Source organism: Pinus tabuliformis, chromosome 9 (genome assembly GCF_031772625.1).
Source record: "Pinus tabuliformis cultivar Carrire ecotype Pingquan chromosome 9, CPIR1, whole genome shotgun sequence".
NCBI lineage: Eukaryota > Viridiplantae > Streptophyta > Pinopsida > Pinales > Pinaceae > Pinus > Pinus tabuliformis.
The window spans coordinates 730,413,158-730,429,870 of record NC_142307.1 but is presented as its reverse complement, the minus strand read 5'-3'; the positions used below and the strand labels follow the sequence as shown (position 1 = coordinate 730,429,870).

Below are 16,713 nucleotides of genomic sequence, written 5' to 3'. Positions count from 1 at the left end.
GGTGAACTCTCTTGAGGTGAAGCATTCGGTTGAGATGGAACAATTGGAGTATTTTGGGCCAACGAAGTTGAAAATAGCCATATCGGTAAACCTATTGTAAATCCAGGTAATGACAAAGTAGCCATATAAGGAGGACCAACATTTCCAAAGTAAGGAAAAGTACTAGGATTCTCATTAGGAGGGGTTCCTAGGTTGATAAATTCTGGAACATTTGCCATTATATTCAACTTCAGTGAATTTTATTAACAATTTTAAAACTAAAATTAACAATTCACAATTCACACCTAACAATTAAAATTCACAATTCACACCTATGGTCTCTAAAAGTAAAAACAAACAAATTAACACGCGCTATCAAATCTAGGAGTCAAACCACACACAAACAGTAACCTTCCGGACCGAAAACACTAGTTGGTGATGAAGCCCAACCTCGCTGGATTCAGTACAGAAATGGCGGGTGGAACAGTTACGTCGACAACCTGCTTAATGAATAGACTGGACCAAGTTCCTCCACTTTAACCATCTCGAGTGAAGTGAACCCCCCAGAAAATCCAAGTGAGTATAGCCGATGTCTGCTCCAGGTACAGTGGGACCTTCCCTCCACCGTCACCTTGGGTAGAATCCTAAAGATTATGGTCACTAAGGTTACCAACGGCCACAAGTACACCTGGGGGAACAATCTAAACTCCGACAGCACGCAAGGGCAGAGTAGCAAGCTCAATCCCCTTACCGGCTCCTTGACAGTAATCCAAGGTTTACCGATAAGTGACCCCTGGCTCCTCGACAATGGTTAATCCGAGGTTTACCGTTTGTAATACGTACTGTCTGGCGTCGTTCCCAACGAGGGAGGATGGATCCCCTCACTGGTTCGGACACGAGCTCGTGCTTCTCCTTTAAGAGGAGCTTTCCCAGAGTGTAAATGTAACAATTGGATTTGATTCTATCACAAGATCAGCTACTTGTTTGGTTTTACTGTCTTGGAGAGTTAAGTACTCACCTACTCCAAGACACTAGCCTAAGCTATGTTGGTGTTTCAGAGCCCTAGAAATGTAAAAATTACTAGATGAATTTTAATTAAGCGTTGTGTTATTAAGGCTGTTTTTACTCAAATGGGTAAATGGAGATGAAACCAATGGTGTGATGACCCGACTCAACTGAATGCAATCGAATATGATAATGTAATCTTTTCAATTCGATGAATCCTAACTAAAGTAAGGAGAGAGTTTCCATTCACTTCCAACAATGCAAAAATTGATCACTAAGAGAAAATATAACAAATTCTCTAATGCACTAATTTTATCAAGAAAAACTAATGCAAATCAATTCCAAACCATTTTTTTATTTTTATTTTGTGTAAATTCAAATCAAAGAAAACTGATCTAAATCTACGATTGATTTTCCAGAATGTAAACTATGCAATCGTAATCTATGCACAATTCACTCGAAAAGTATGCAAATGTAATCTATGCACATTTTCATTAATATTCCGAAAATGAGAATTCTAATTATGCAAATGTGATCTATGCAAGAGAATTCTCAAACACAAGATGATTCTAATGTGATCTAAGAACCAATCAAGTGCAAGTCGAGAAAATTGGGTGAGAGTTCCAAAGATCAAAAAATAAAAACACTCAAAGGCGATTAACACTCATACACAATTTAGCCCCCCCAAGGATGAGAAGCAAAAACAGAAGCAAAAAGATGCAAAATTGTGAAAAGACTGAGCCAAACCTCCAAGTAATGACCAAAGGAAATCAAATTAAGAATTTCTCAAAAAAGAGACTCAAAACACCCAATTGATGAAAGCTTAAAGCAGGAATGCCAATGAAACAAGCTTAGGTGAAGATTTATGGCAGGTAACTGGTGGATCTGGGCAGTAAAAACTAAGAAAAAGCAAAATCTAAGAGAAAAAATGCAAAAAATGGAATTTTCTCAAATTTTAGCAGGGGACGCAGGCAACCCGTTAAGACAGGTGCGGGCCCACACTGTGCACACAGCGACAGTGCGTCCAGGGACGCACTGTGCAGCACTCAGAGGGTGTGTCCTACTGAAAAACTCAAGAAAACCTAAAATAAAACTAATCCTAAGCTAACCCACCCAGAGACAAGGTCACAGAGCCAAAACCAGAAAATAAACCAATTTTCTCAAAGCAAAGTTCACACAAAAGAAAAGACTCTTCTCATCAATGGAATCTATCCCCAGCGGAGTCGCCAATTTGTCACACGGAATCAGTCAAGGGTGCGGACACAACTGACCTTCCTAGAAGTCTAAGACATTCTAATGACAAACAAAACAAACTGGAGCTATCCTTCTCTAAACATACATTATGATATGAGAAATCAAGTGTTTCGTTCTTACCTTTGTCCAAACGCTGTTGTAGAAGTCCAAGCTTTGTTGATCTGGATGAGCTCCTCCTTTTCTCCAAAACCTGCAATCACCAACAGTCAAACAATTAAATAGCACCTGATTATAACATAAAACAAAGCATATTCAACACATAGACCAAGGAGTACATGAAATAACCCATTAACAACAAGTTATTGAGAAGAATGGACCAATTTGCATTAAAGGTAATCAAAAGGAACCATTACAACCTGAGCCTTGGTGTTGTGCAAGCTCCTTCCAGGGTCCACAAGAGTCTTCCTCTACTTTGACAAAGCTCACCCACCTCCAAATAGAACAAGTAAAGATGACAATCTCTCCTCACAAGCTTCTAAATGGGAGTCCTAATTCCTGCAGCATTTACCCTTAGAAATCTATAGCTTTCAACCTTTCTCCTTCTGGCCCAATGCCTGTACTTATAGTGCTCAAGAGGAAGTTAATCAGGTCCACCATCAATGGGATAGTCCCCTCTTTGGATGGGATAGCTCCCCTATTGATGGGATAAGTTCCTCTTTGGTAGGAGTGCATGAACCATCTGGAGGCGCTCAATACACGTCGAACAACCTTCTAGAATGCTCTAGAAATAACCACAAGTGACTTTTTAAAGATGAAACTTGCGCATTTTAACCTTTTCAGGGGGACGCACCTGCACCTTTACATACAGAGCGTCCAAAGACGCAGCTTTTGTGAACCTTGGGTGCGTCCCCGCAGGTAAGGTTGAGAGAACCTGCGTCCCCAGAGATAAATACATTTAGAAAGGCTTTCTCTCTTTTTGGAGTTTGACATGGAGAGCAGAGGCATAAGACTTGCTTAAGAGGGTAGTATGACTGTTGATAGAGCCATACCGACTGTAAATAGCCATGGTGACATTTTTTAGTGTAACAGAAGTTGGTAGGGGGAATAACTCATTAACATGGACTGTGTAGGTCTTTTGTTACTCATCCTTGAAGAGTATGGTGGTTTTAGTGAGTTGGGGGGTGGGGGGGTTAATGTGAAAAGGAAAGGAGCACATGATTGGCTATAGGTATTAGAGTAGCAAACATTGATTGATGTAGTGAAGCGTATCGTAGTTGGTCTACCACACTATCTCCTATAGCATGAGGGAAACATGTGAAACTATAGTGGTTAGGGAAGTAGGGAATACCATTTTGGATCAATAATTCATGGGGTTCTTTGAGATGCAAGAGGCATTTGCCAGATGTTGAGAGGGATCCCATTGCATCATTTGAGATCTTGTGCAAAATGGCTGAAGCTGGCTAAATCTTTTAGAGGCAAAGAGCATCCTTTGATTTGTTATGTAGGGGAATCTAACATGTTGTGATACAAGTATTGAAATCTCCCAAAAATGATCTCCTAAGAGATGAGTATTGGATAATGTTGGCGTATAGGTTGTGGTAAGGATTCCATTAGAGTCTTTAATGAAGATTTTTTTTGAAGAAATAGGTGTGAAATATTAATTTGCAAATTGTATCGGGGGATGGGGATATGCCGCTAACTTGGACTCACATGAATTTGGTGAACTCATCCGAGCCAAGCATCAAACTTTGTCTTGAAGGAAATCTCATCAAAGACAAGCTATGCCTCCCAATCTGTGGATCCTTACAAAGCTCTTCGTCTTTTGCCTATGGGGTGATAATTAAAGGTGCCATGGGTATGTCTAAGGGTGCTTGCATGGGTCTCTATCATGAAGAATATGTCCGCAAGTCTAAGTGCATCATAAACTACCCAGGGGAAGATTAAAATATCCTGGTCTAATGCCAACATCTTGCTGTAATTTCCAAAACCCTTTGCTTCACTCCAAAGGCTTGTCATTTTGGGAACCCAATGCTAGTCCATCTCAGAGGAGAGTTATGGATAATTGCCCTGATATCTCATTGACTGTTCACTTCCCCACTTCTTGTGCTATTTGTTCCCTTCTCCATAAATTGCTTAAGCTTCGTGATTTGAGATTATGTGATTTCCTCATCCAAGAAGATACTATGAGCACTAAGAGCTCTGTAAGGGGAAATGCTATTATATAACTATCAACTATAAAATAAATAATATTTTTGGGAATAAACGTTGTCAATGATGAATGAATATTGACCATCTTTACTTAAATTTGGGAACTTTATTGAGAAATACCTGGGAATTTTCTTTGGATGTACTTTCCAGATGTCAGGGACTATCTTTCTTGCAGGTCCTTTGCTTTATTCAGAGGCGTCTTAATCTTCAAAGAAAAAGAAATCAGACCAGCGTGGTTTTGTAGCAAACTTATCTAACCCTAAACTTTACTGAAACCTGGATTGCATCTAGTTCACTACTAAAGCACTAGAGAAAAGAAGATTACAGTGTACACCATTTTGAATAAATCTAATTATCAGCAATTCACATTATTTGTTTCTATTAGATAACATGCTATTCAACTAATGTTCAGGCAAATCTCCGTTCTATAATAATTCTGATGGATAGCTAAAAAGGAATTCTGACAATAGCAAATAATTTTGCTGTAAGAATAAAGTATTTACCTAAGGCCATCATTATATAGTTGCTTTTAAGTAATAAATGCTGATTTATGATAATGCAGTTTGTATTCTCCTTCCTCAGGATCAAAATGACGATCACTTTCTTAGACTTTTCCGAGATTGAAGGGCAGAGGCAAAACATCTGGCCTTTGTATGTATTGGTGTCAAGTCAAACGAATTCTTCAGAGGTATACTCAATAATTGGTAGCTTAACAGTTGCTGAAATAAAATCAGTCTTTTACTGATAATGGAGGAAATTCCTTCTTCAGGCTCCAATTTTTTTGCTTCTCATTTCCTTGAGAAAATGCTTGTGTTAATGTTTATGCACTTTCTTGTATGCAATTTGTTAAGAGGTAGTGGTTTTGTGAACAGGATTCTGCTATTTTCCGCTCAAGTCACACAGGCTTACTCAAAGCACCAACTCAACCAGGGTGTAATGGGAAATCTTCAGTTAGTTTTATTTTACCTGAGATTGCGAAGCTTTCAGAGGATGTGGTTACTGATAATCTTACAATTTTATTCGTTAGTTGTGGTATTTTCAACTCCCTTTTATACTTCATGTATTCTTTATCTTTTTTTGTATTGGGTTTGTTCAATTTTTTCCTGTCCAATGGTGCATATATTATAGATTGAAAATTGTTTATCAATCTTGGGGTATGTGAGACTATTCTGGACTATTCCTGATCCTTTAATCTTTCCTTTTGTGCAGTGGGCCCTAGGAATGTTTGCAATGGGAAGGATCTGCAATTATGCTCATTAGGTGCTTTTAATCTCTTCATGTGCAATTTTACATTTATGAACTTCACTGGTTGTATTCATAGAAGAGAGAAATAAGTATATCTTCTGGACTTCATTTAAATAGAGTGAGAGATATAATGATTTATGGTACTATATCTTATATGGCATGTATGCCATATATGATGGTATATCTTATATGGTATGTATGCGTAACACAACATGCAGATTAAATATCGTGAATGGATTCTGCTAATGCCACTATCGATACTATCTTATTTCTATTTTGGCTTTCTCTCGAAGCTTTTGACTTGCACACTAGGTAGTAAATTTTATGTTGATAAGTGGTTGTCATTGATGTCAACCCAAGTAGCACCAGGAGCTACCTCGATCTTCCATGGAAAATTTGACATGGCAATTCATGGAATCTTGTGTCAAGATCCTTCTAGATAGATTCTCCTCGATGAGATGTTTCTGTTGATATATGGTACGCCTCGTGGTTCCTCCTGGTTTGAGAGAAAATTGAGGTTGAAGTTGAAGACCCAGTTTTGTGGGCTAAAACCCCAGGGGTAGAGACACGACTCCTTATTCACCAATGGTTGTCAATATATGACAGGGATTCTCACCGTAATCTCACCTTGTAAATCCAAAGATAGTAAACCAATCATTGACTTCACACTTGGGTAGGACCATATGCACTAAGCCAATCATTGACTTCAAATTCTAGTAAAATTAAAAATATTTCTAAGCAAGCTCTTTGACACAAATATTATATAGGAAATTCAAAGGACACCAAAGATTTCCTTCTTTAGAACTCAAGGTAAAGCAGGTTAGAAAAATTAAATATTTCAAAATAATTAAAGCTTCTAAGCTCTCCAACGTTCACTTAATGAAGCCCTCTCCAAAACACTATAACACATTCTAAACACAGTCAACATGTAACTTTTCGTTTGCTTAAGGCTTAAGCTAATATATATTATTTAGTTTAAGAAAATAATATTTTAATTTCAACGTCTAGCTCATTAAGCCCTCCTGTCCTTCAACGTTCATTATTGAAACCCTCTCTAATATTCAACATATAACTCATGGAGATTTTCCTATAATGCTCCTCCAACGTCCAACTTATGGAGCCCTTACTTAACCTCCCAACGTTCATATTTTGGAGCCCTCTTAGATATATAAAAGGAGAGCCTTACCTCTCTCATTTGGAGTATGCACAAAACGACTATCCTGAAACTCTCGGACACCTGAAACTCTCGGCCACCTTGAACAAATAACGCAGAGATCATTGGGTTGGGGTTCGTCATTTTTTTCATTATGGTGATTTGTTTGGGATACATCCAAGGATATTTTGTACAGGTTTGAAGACCATGCGAAGGACTCCATTCAACCTCAGAAAGGTGGCTTGATTTGCTCACTAAAGTCTGGAATTAATATCTGAGGCTAGGGCACATTCTTCAGGACTTCGGCACCTATAATCTGAAGAATAAAAGATCTCTTCTGCTGCAAATTAAATAAATGATCTTGTGAAGTAATTGATTGCATAATTCTGCGGAGCATAACAAGTCTTGAAACTTGCAACGGCAAAAATCATTTAGCTTTGGACCTGTAGGAAACTGTTTGAACAGGACTGCAAATTGTCAAACAGTAAGGCTATTTAATGGTGTTTTAGGGCTGCTAAAACCACTCGTACCTGCTTCATTTACCTGTGGTATGTATCTACTAATCTCACACTAGGATAATCATAGTAAACAGAATTTTTGCATAGTAAATTTTGTAGTATATTCTGGATCTCTTCTTGCAAAAATTTCAGAAAAGCAAAACAGGTTTGTACAATTTTTCTTTTGGTTGGGATTTGCATTGTATCCTTTTGTTGCATGGGCTATTTGTCTCTTTGTTTGGGTGGTTCTTGTTTGCAGGTGCTTCAGTCTTCTAAGATATGCAATTACAGTGACATCATTTTCAGTGCCTGATCCAACATAAGAAGTATTCAGATCTTGTTCACACTATGTGACCGATCCTATATGCATAAACCACTTACAAATTGAAGTAGCCTTGGGAAGTGAATCAGAAGTAAATTGTGATTCAAAAGATCTTGATAATCTACAGCAAAAGTTGAACTATTTCAAGCATATTTTATTGTAATTGTGAAGCATTGACAGGACTTTGGGCATCAAATTGTCTAATCATCAAAGGTAGTGTGGAAAGAGCAGTGTTTTATTTAAGGCAGAACAAAGCACTATAGCAGTAAAGCAGTAAGGGCAGAGCAGCAGGGTCTAAGGTTTCATTACTTGAACATTTGAAGGTGGCATGATGCTATTTAAAGAAGTGCAACATAACGTGTTTTATTAAGAATAAATCTCCTACAACAATAAGAGCAGAAGCAACATCAGCAAAAGCCTCAGAACAGTAGAAGGCAGAAGTAGTGATGACAATACAAACTAAGCAGCAGCAAGGTTCATCAACAAGAACAGTTGGGAAAGCAGTCTTGTATACATACTGTAAAATTTGTCCTAGAGTCCTTTTGTAAATTGAAGTCAAACATTGTAATTGTAAAAAGTTGTGTCATTGCCTGGAGTTGAAGAAGGCAAATTTGTTTTGGGATAAGGGCTTTTATTTCAGTTGAGTCAAGGGATCTAGATTTGTTGAGTCAAGGGTAGTTTACGTCCTAGTGTTATTGGTCAGTGAAAGAAAATCATTATACTATTGTTGTAATGTGGATCATTGTCCCTGGTACAGGAGTCCACACTTTTGTATTTAATTTTTGTCTTTATAGGGTGGTAGGGTGGTGCTAGGCAGGTGAATGAAGTCACCTACAGGTTGGGGCCTGTAAACACTTCAGGGTGGTATGGTGGTGCTAGGGTGAGTTGTGTCTCGCTAGGGTGTTGGGGCATCCATTCAACTGAACGCTGATAAAACCAGGGCGTTGTGGCGTCCTTCTTGTGGGAGTTGGAGAAAAATGCTTTTCTAGAGTTCTAGGAAGTCGTAGCTTTCTTTTCAGTTGGGGTTGAAGATTAAAGAACTTATTAGAAAAACGTTCGGTGGTTTTTGACCTGGAGGGGGTTTTCCACCTAAAAATCTTGTGCCTATTGTCTCTATTTTTGCATTGTTGTTTACTGCTCTTACTGAACAATAATAATAATAACTGAAGATTAACTAATGCTCGAAAAGTATTAATAAAGTAAGAAATACTGATTCACCCTCCCTCTCAGTGTTTCCAACATATTAATCATTAGTTGTGATTAGATATACCCTTTTCCTCAGAAAAACACATCAAAATATTCATAATTTACATAATTTTTCTAGTACTATTGCCTATATAATATAGTTCTTTTGGTGTCCTTCACATTTAAATTAAATGGCTCATTAAATTTCCCACACCGAATTTTTACATACAATAAGATTGGATTACAGGATTTTAGTTGTCATTTTCTGACACTCATGGCATTAACATGGTATCATTATGAAGAGGGAAGGATTACCAATTTCTTTGGATACTATAGTCTATGTTAAGTCTGGATACACTCTAATGTGATGTGCTTCAGTTTGGATTTATTTCCCTTGTGCATAGAAAACCTCTTGATCCTTATTAATAAATTTCCATACTCATATCGGTGGAGCTATTTCTTGCAGTCATGAGTTTGATTGTGATTCATCTTTCTGTTGAAATGCAATGCTCCCTGCCTCGAGGGTAGAAATTTCTTTGTCCACTTCCTTGATAGCATTTCCAGCTCCTCCTTTTGACTTTGTTGGCATCACTTACACCTGTCTCCCTAATTTATCATTACAATACAAAGTTGTCCTCTTTCCCTTCGTTATCTTGTCTGTGTCTTAACTGTAGAAGATTGTGACAAGGTTGCCACAAACCATATATATATAGAGTGCTTGGAGGAATTGACGACTCGGTCGGACTTGTACTTGCATGATGTGGGGTCAATTTTAACCACTACATTATAACCTCTACGTCCCTACATTTGCCCCTTTTGTAGACATGTGTAAGTCGGGGTTTGAATTAGTGACCTTTATACAAGGAACGCCTTAATAGTACACCTTGTCATATACTGGTTTACAAGATGAAAGGGGAAGGTATCTCACAAATTTTTTTATACAATGTCACAACTTCTACTAAATATTTTGCTCTATCTCTTAGTGTACTGTTATACAGTATACTACCGCCGATGTACTTGTGTGAAACATACGCCCCTTTTGCCTCGTGCATGTGAAATTCCAAACTGGAACCCTATTGCAACTAATGATATTATTTCTCCTAATTGTTTATTAATTAAAATTTATCTGCTACGACAAATATCGAAATAAATACACTGCAGCCTTCACAAATAAAATTCAGCGGAAAAATAAAGCGCTGGAAGCTGAAAAATGCTAGCACACACACATAAAATTAACACAATTATTTTTGGACAAAAGTCCCCGGAAAAACCCAACCTGCGAAAACTGGTGCAATAGCTTAGGGTTTTATTATGATGCAACGGTGAGAAATTCTGAGTACAATAGAATGCCTAAGTCTGACAATCCTACAAAGAAAAATACTGGTGAAATTCTAGTGAGGAATTTCCTCACCCCACAGGCAATCCTCGACACAATTTGCCTTCAGAAACTCGACCCTTTGACCCTTTGTGTCAGCCTCTGCGCTGCTTTGCACAACCCGCTTGATGTCAAACCCCTGACTGTTCTGTGATGCAGTCGTTCTACTCTCTGCTGGTTGGAAAGATGCTTCTCCGACACTCTGGGACTCGTTCTCGGCCTCTGGAACTGAAGACGTCTTTCCCTCAGCAAATTGAACTTGCCTCTAGAATCTACTGCGCAACCCTTACGTCAGCTTCTCTATAGCTCTTCTGCCTTTCTGCAAATGCACTCACTGGATCTGGAATACTTCCTCCAGCCTCACTGTCTCTGACCCTCACACTCTGCTTCGATCTCTAGCTCTCTCCGACAATTGACTGCTGCTACTCTGGAAATCAATTTGCCAAGAAATTGAACTACTCAAGTATATTTTCCATCACCACATTGACCTCCTCTTATAATCGATTGTTGGAGCACCAACGACCAAGATTAAAACATAATCGATGGCTAGGATCATTTTTTGATCGATCCATGTGAGTTTCTAGATGATTCTTGCCTTGACTTAATTAATATTGATTAATTAACCACATTCCCTAAGTTTAGACTTAGGAAATATTAAAAAATTGGTTAATAATCTAATTAAGTCATTTCTAGGCGGAATTTCCATAAACGATTTCTGGGTTTTGGAGATCTCATGTATTTTAGCCTCTCCACCAAATTTCGTGGCTATAACACATTTGATGCTACAAAAACTAATAGTGCATAGCATGAACAAGATTGCTTTGTCATCCAAAGGTTCTTTGATTCCATTGTTTATCTACATTGCTAATCTTGTTATATATATTTCAAAGAAAACCTTATGGGGATACCCTTGGGCTCTCACTTGCATTTCACAAATGTTATCTAGTGTAAAGTTGTGTTGATTACGTTGCTTGACCTAGTAGGGACATTGAGTGAGGCATGTGAGAAAGGTAGCTCGCTGGGGGAATCAACCTGGTAACTTCTTGCATGAAGCTCAAAGCACTCAACCACTTGAGCCAGTCCACTGGGCTGATGTCTATCTATCTATCTATATATAGCCCAATGGGTTAACTTCGTTTAAATATTTTGTTTCAAGGTAGAGTTTTCCATGAGGAATATGTTTTTAGTTTGGTTTAGTCTTGTTGGCATCGACTATTGTCACTGGCAATTGAGCCACCCTCCATCTAGATATTTTGGGGAAGAGGGAGAGGATCCCACAAGATTTCCTTGGAATATATGTGTTTGTGGGTGGAAATCATGCATCTTTTTTATTCCTTGAAAAAATTCATAACTTTAATAAGAACAACGAAATTGCATTTCACAAATGTGTTTTCACATTGCACAAAATTCCCTTTCAGGGAGAGCAAGTATGGATAAGTCTCTCTTTCTCTCTCTCTCTAAATATATATATTGTAGTGGCTAGGGTAATTTTCCCCTAGGGTTTGTTAGGGCATTAGGGCTCCATGTAATTTTTCTTCAGTTTAATTCAACACCTGTAAAGCATCTTAATTTGACAGTGCAACTTCTTAATTAAGCAATTAATCAATTTTGTTCAAACAATAAATAAGCAACACTAATGCTCAATAAAATCACATATATGTCATACAATAGATCCTATTCTCCATTAAACAAGCAACAAATGACAATGCAATATAACTGTTCAACAAATCCTTGTTGAAATAGTTCACAAATACGTATATAATATAATCCACACACAATAAGGAGAAAACAAAATTCAGTTGAACATCATGATAATTGATCAGTCCATGATGCGAGCTTGTATTAACAAACAACTCAGACTTTCACATGTAATTACTACTTCCTGATTGGACCCCTTCATTGATCTTGGTTATGCTGGAAGTTTTGGGCTCTACAGGATCGAGTCTGCTAGTGAACTCTTGTCATTCGTGCAAATTCTAATTGGACCTTTGACTATGTGTGTGGTCCGCTGCAATTGGTCTTTTGTATTTCATGTTGTTCGCTCTTGCTCACATATGGTTATTTGCACAAAAATTGCGTCTATCCTTTTTATTTATCTACGGCTTCGTGATATTACTTGTGATGTTATTCGTTGGTGGCTTCGTGATCTGCGACTTCGTTCCTCTGTAGTTGTAGCTATAGAGCTTACTTTACGTATTGATCTTGGTTATGCTGGAAGTTTTGGGCTCTACAGGATCGAGTCTGCTAGTGAACTCTTGTCATTCGTGCAAATTCTAATTGGACCTTTGACTATGTGTGTGGTCCGCTACAATTGGTCTTTTGTATTTCATGTTGTTCGCTCTCACTCACATATGGTTATTTGCACAAAAATTGCGTCTATCCTTTTTATTTATCTGCGGCTTCGTGATATTACTTGTGATGTTATTCGTTTGTGGCTTCGTGATCTACGACTACGTTCCTCTGTAGTTGTAGCTATATAGCTTACTTTACGTATGGTTATTTGCCCAGAGTCAACGTAAAGTATTCCAAAGTCCTTCGGATGATCCGATCCTTCATGAAATGTTAATCTATTGCTTCAGGATGTCCATGTGAGGGTGTTTCTTAGCTCAGTCTTCACGAGTGTTAACCTTCTTCTATAGGATGCCCATGTGAGGGTTTCTTAGCTTCAAATTCTTCCAATTGGTTCAGGACTTAGCTCCAGGAGTGACGTCTGGTTTTGGCCTTGTCTGAGAGAATCTCGAACTGATAAGAAAACCATCTACAAAGATCTTTGTTATGCCCAAGGTACCAAGTGAACTACTTCAGATTCTTTACAGACTTTGCTACTATTAATTGAAGAGTTTCCTGTGGCCAGAACAAGTAAAACAAGAAGAAAAAAGAAAGACTTCATTGCCTCAAGATGGTATTTCCCGTGCCAGAACAGGAGGAGAAAGGAAAGATGAAGTTGTGTTAACTAGGGTGGAATATTTCACCATTGAAATTGAAAGATTAGAAGGGGTTTTAAACCCTTAGAGACTCAAGCTCAAAAACAAACAAAGATAAAATGATGCAATCAATGACAATCAAATGAATTCAACCCTCTTGTATTTATAGATTTCCTTGTGGGGATTCTCTTCTTAATTAATTGAGTAAAATTCATTCCAAACCCCAATTTTGGGTTTCTTTTCCCAACATAGGATATTTTAGGGGTTTCCCCTTTATCCAGGACTATAGCCTATGGGGATTGATAGGCTACTTTGCCTCTTAGGAAATTAATTCCCGGGAACATTATAGTCCCCCCTTCTTGACATTGCTTGTCCTAGAACAATGACAAGTTTTGTTGCTACACACTTTGGTCCTCTTTGATGTAGTGGAGGCCTTTTCTGACTTCTTCCATATATTGGTATTTTGACCTTTGCGATTTGAAGACTTCTTGTTGATTATTAATTCCTTCTCTAATGGATAAAGGAGATTTTCTTCTTGCCTCTGCTGCCTTACCAATTATTTCAATTGATCGTAAAAGCTTCAGTTCTACAACTTCCATCCATGCTCTATTAGACTTGATCTAATTGTGCTGTGGAGAACTAGAAGAAATATCTTCGTGACAATAAGAAGGCTCAATTGAGCCATGCTTAGAAAAACATTGATGATTCTATTGAGAAATCAATGCTAGAAGGATTAGGGTTAGATTTCGCTTTCTTGATAATTACTTGTGAATTATGTTGGTTTCTTTTACTTATTTGTTATGTTATCTTTCATCAAGCAATTACCAAATGATATGTGCATGAATATGACAAAACACAAGACACAAGATGTAGGCACTCTGTCAGGGCAAAACCCCTATTTAGGTGAAAACCCAGTCAAAATCTCTTCCTTCGATAGTTTTCCTTGAGACTCTTCAACCTAGACAAAGACCTCTCCCACACCAAGCCAACCTCTCCTTCTTCTATCCAACCTTCGACCTAGCAACGACAACACTTCGACCCTAGCAACTTTGACTTGGCAGCTTCCAGCATTAGCAACAACTTCGACCTTGAGAAGGAGACTTCGATGTCGTAAACCAGCCCACACGAGAGAGAGAGAGAGAGAGAGAGAGAGAGAGAGAGAGACAACAAAACTTTGATTTTGTTCTTCTCTTCTTCCTTGACCAAACTCGCACCTCTTTTAGCCTCCTTCACCTTTGCACTTTTTCCCAGCTTCTAGCCTCTGGTTTCAGATATCGAACTATGTGAGTGAGAGAGAGATGCTCCAAATGAAGTTGAACTACCTTGTATATATATCCTTCCAATGAGGTCGAATTGCCTTCCTTGAGGCCGACTTGGTGTGGAGGCTACATAATTCATTTTTGACTAAAAAATAATTCCTTTTTACATCATTCGAAAGCCCAAGAAGGGTCTCATAAAATACACAATGACTCTAGTGACTCTTTATTAATCCTAGGAGTCCACAATGGGGACTTCGACTAATAAAATGGTGACCCAAGTATGAATTCCATGCTTTAATAAGTCATTGTAACAATAATAAATATTCTTTTGACATACATTTTATGAAGACCGAACCTAGTTACATTTTTCAACAGATTCTTTGGGGATCTATTTAAGTTGATTTTTGTAGAGGCATTCTTTCTTTGGATATTTTGCATATCTATTTCAGTTTGTGGTTCAATGCTTGGGACCAGTGACAACATGTACACATCATCAGTGTAGTGATCAATCACAATGAGACAATTTGCAAGGAATAAACATTCATCAGGAGCTTGTGACTTATTGTGGTTGTACTTTGTGCCACACTTGATCTTCCGTTCATACCCAATATATTCAACATATCCTCCACAAAAATAGAAAGGTGGGACTTCATAAACTTCCTTTTGACAAGTAAAAGATTGAAGTTCCTTCTTAAAAAAGAAGAAAGTTCCACTTTTCAGAAATTTCTGTACAACATAATCTTTTTTATCTTCAACTGAAAGAAATCCACTAGCCTGCCCAACTTCTTTACTTTGGTCAGATAGGTTGAACGTGATACACCGCCATAACAATCCCTTTCTTCCACCCATGAAAGAAAATCGTGCCCTGCCATGGTCTTCAATAGAGATGTCTAACCAAACTTTATCTTCTGCCAAGCCATTGCCAAATAAAACACAAAAAATGTTTGCTGATCCTCCAAACTTTGTAGCAATGCCTTCCAATTCCTTTCACACCAGCCTCAAAGTAGTTGGTGTTCTCTCTTTATTTCCATCCCTATAATCCAAAATGTGGTCTGGCTTGTTGGATGCATCCAATCCTTTCTTTGACCCACATTTCGAGTCCATCAAAAGTTTGGATTCAAGCCCTTTAAATTGTCTTCGTAAAGGAAATTGAAGTGATACCCTCTTTTCTAGTGTTGTTGACAAATTGAGCCAATGATGTGCTGTTAGATTTCGGAAGCTTTTAAATATCTTCTTCCCATGACCAGTGGCAATGCTTTTTGGATGGAACTGTACCTCATAATGGGGCCTTCTATTGTGCATTACACCCATAAACGCTTTCGTGTATCTCATGTTGTCAATACATTTTGAGTCATCAAAATTTGCATGGTTAATTGTTGGCATCCCCATCTCATCAATAAATTTTAGATACTCCTTGTTTAGAGAGTTTGATTTTACATTTTTTGCCCGACTGTTATGCACAACAGGGTTTGCATTTAATGCATCTCAACAGGATGTTCGGGCAATTGGAATAAGATCACTGGGAGGAGTCTTTGCATCAAGTACCAATCAATGATATTGTGCAATCAATGTTATCAAAACTGGACTGGAACTGGTGGAACCAACTGGTCCGACCATTTTTGGCCCAAAACTAGTTTGAAACAATCCTCCAAATAGGAATGGGCGTACTATTCCACTGAACCAGTCGGTTCGGTACTGAATCAACCCATTCCACTGAACTGACTAGTTTAGGATTGGTTTTGCGCAGTTTGTACCTTCCTAGATTAGCGTAAAAAAATTGCTGTTTTTTTATTTTTTGATTTGGTTGGCCCACTTCTAATTCTCCCCTAGGCCAACTTAATATTCAAGCCTATGGTCCTCAACCTAATATTCAAGCCTTTGGTCCTATTATTGCTATGCATTTCTTGGTAATGTTAAATTCTTAAAGTGACATTCTCCTTAATCTTTCATTTCAATCCTTTTACTTAAATTTTTAACATTACCATGAAATGACTCGGGATGTTTGAGAGTGGTTCCAACCTCATTGGATTTCATACGGAAAAAGTGGAATTTTAGATTTCACTCAAAATCCAGCAAACTTAATAAATTTGCAAGATATCAGGATTGCGGGGATTGCAACGTTGCCATTGGATTTTGTCATGTACGAGGGTAAGGAGCCAATATTTAATAAAGAGCACCAATACCTCTATGTACTTTGATGTTAGTGGTACTGGTTTTGAGCTCCTCTATCATGACTCGTCACTCTACTTAAAGTGTATCCATCACTCAAACAAAATCTTATCTTGATATGCTACACTTTTTCTATGTTATTTTAATGCTTAGAGAGTTATATCAATGACGAAGATCCAATGATTGCAAACTTGGATT

General features: G+C 38.0%; 1 protein-coding gene across 1 annotated transcript in view; it reads left to right on the top strand.

The window, feature by feature from the left end:
- The window catches only part of LOC149150784 (polycomb group protein EMF2B-like), a 293,618-nt gene that overhangs the window by 80,599 nt on the left and 196,306 nt on the right, over positions 1-16,713 (top strand). Inside the window, exons 4-6 of the mRNA XM_089439288.1 lie at positions 4,969-5,074; positions 5,259-5,418; positions 5,596-5,646. Of these exons, the coding sequence (XP_089295414.1) occupies positions 4,969-5,074; positions 5,259-5,418; positions 5,596-5,646 (317 nt within the window). The remainder of the gene's footprint in view (positions 1-4,968; positions 5,075-5,258; positions 5,419-5,595; positions 5,647-16,713) is intronic.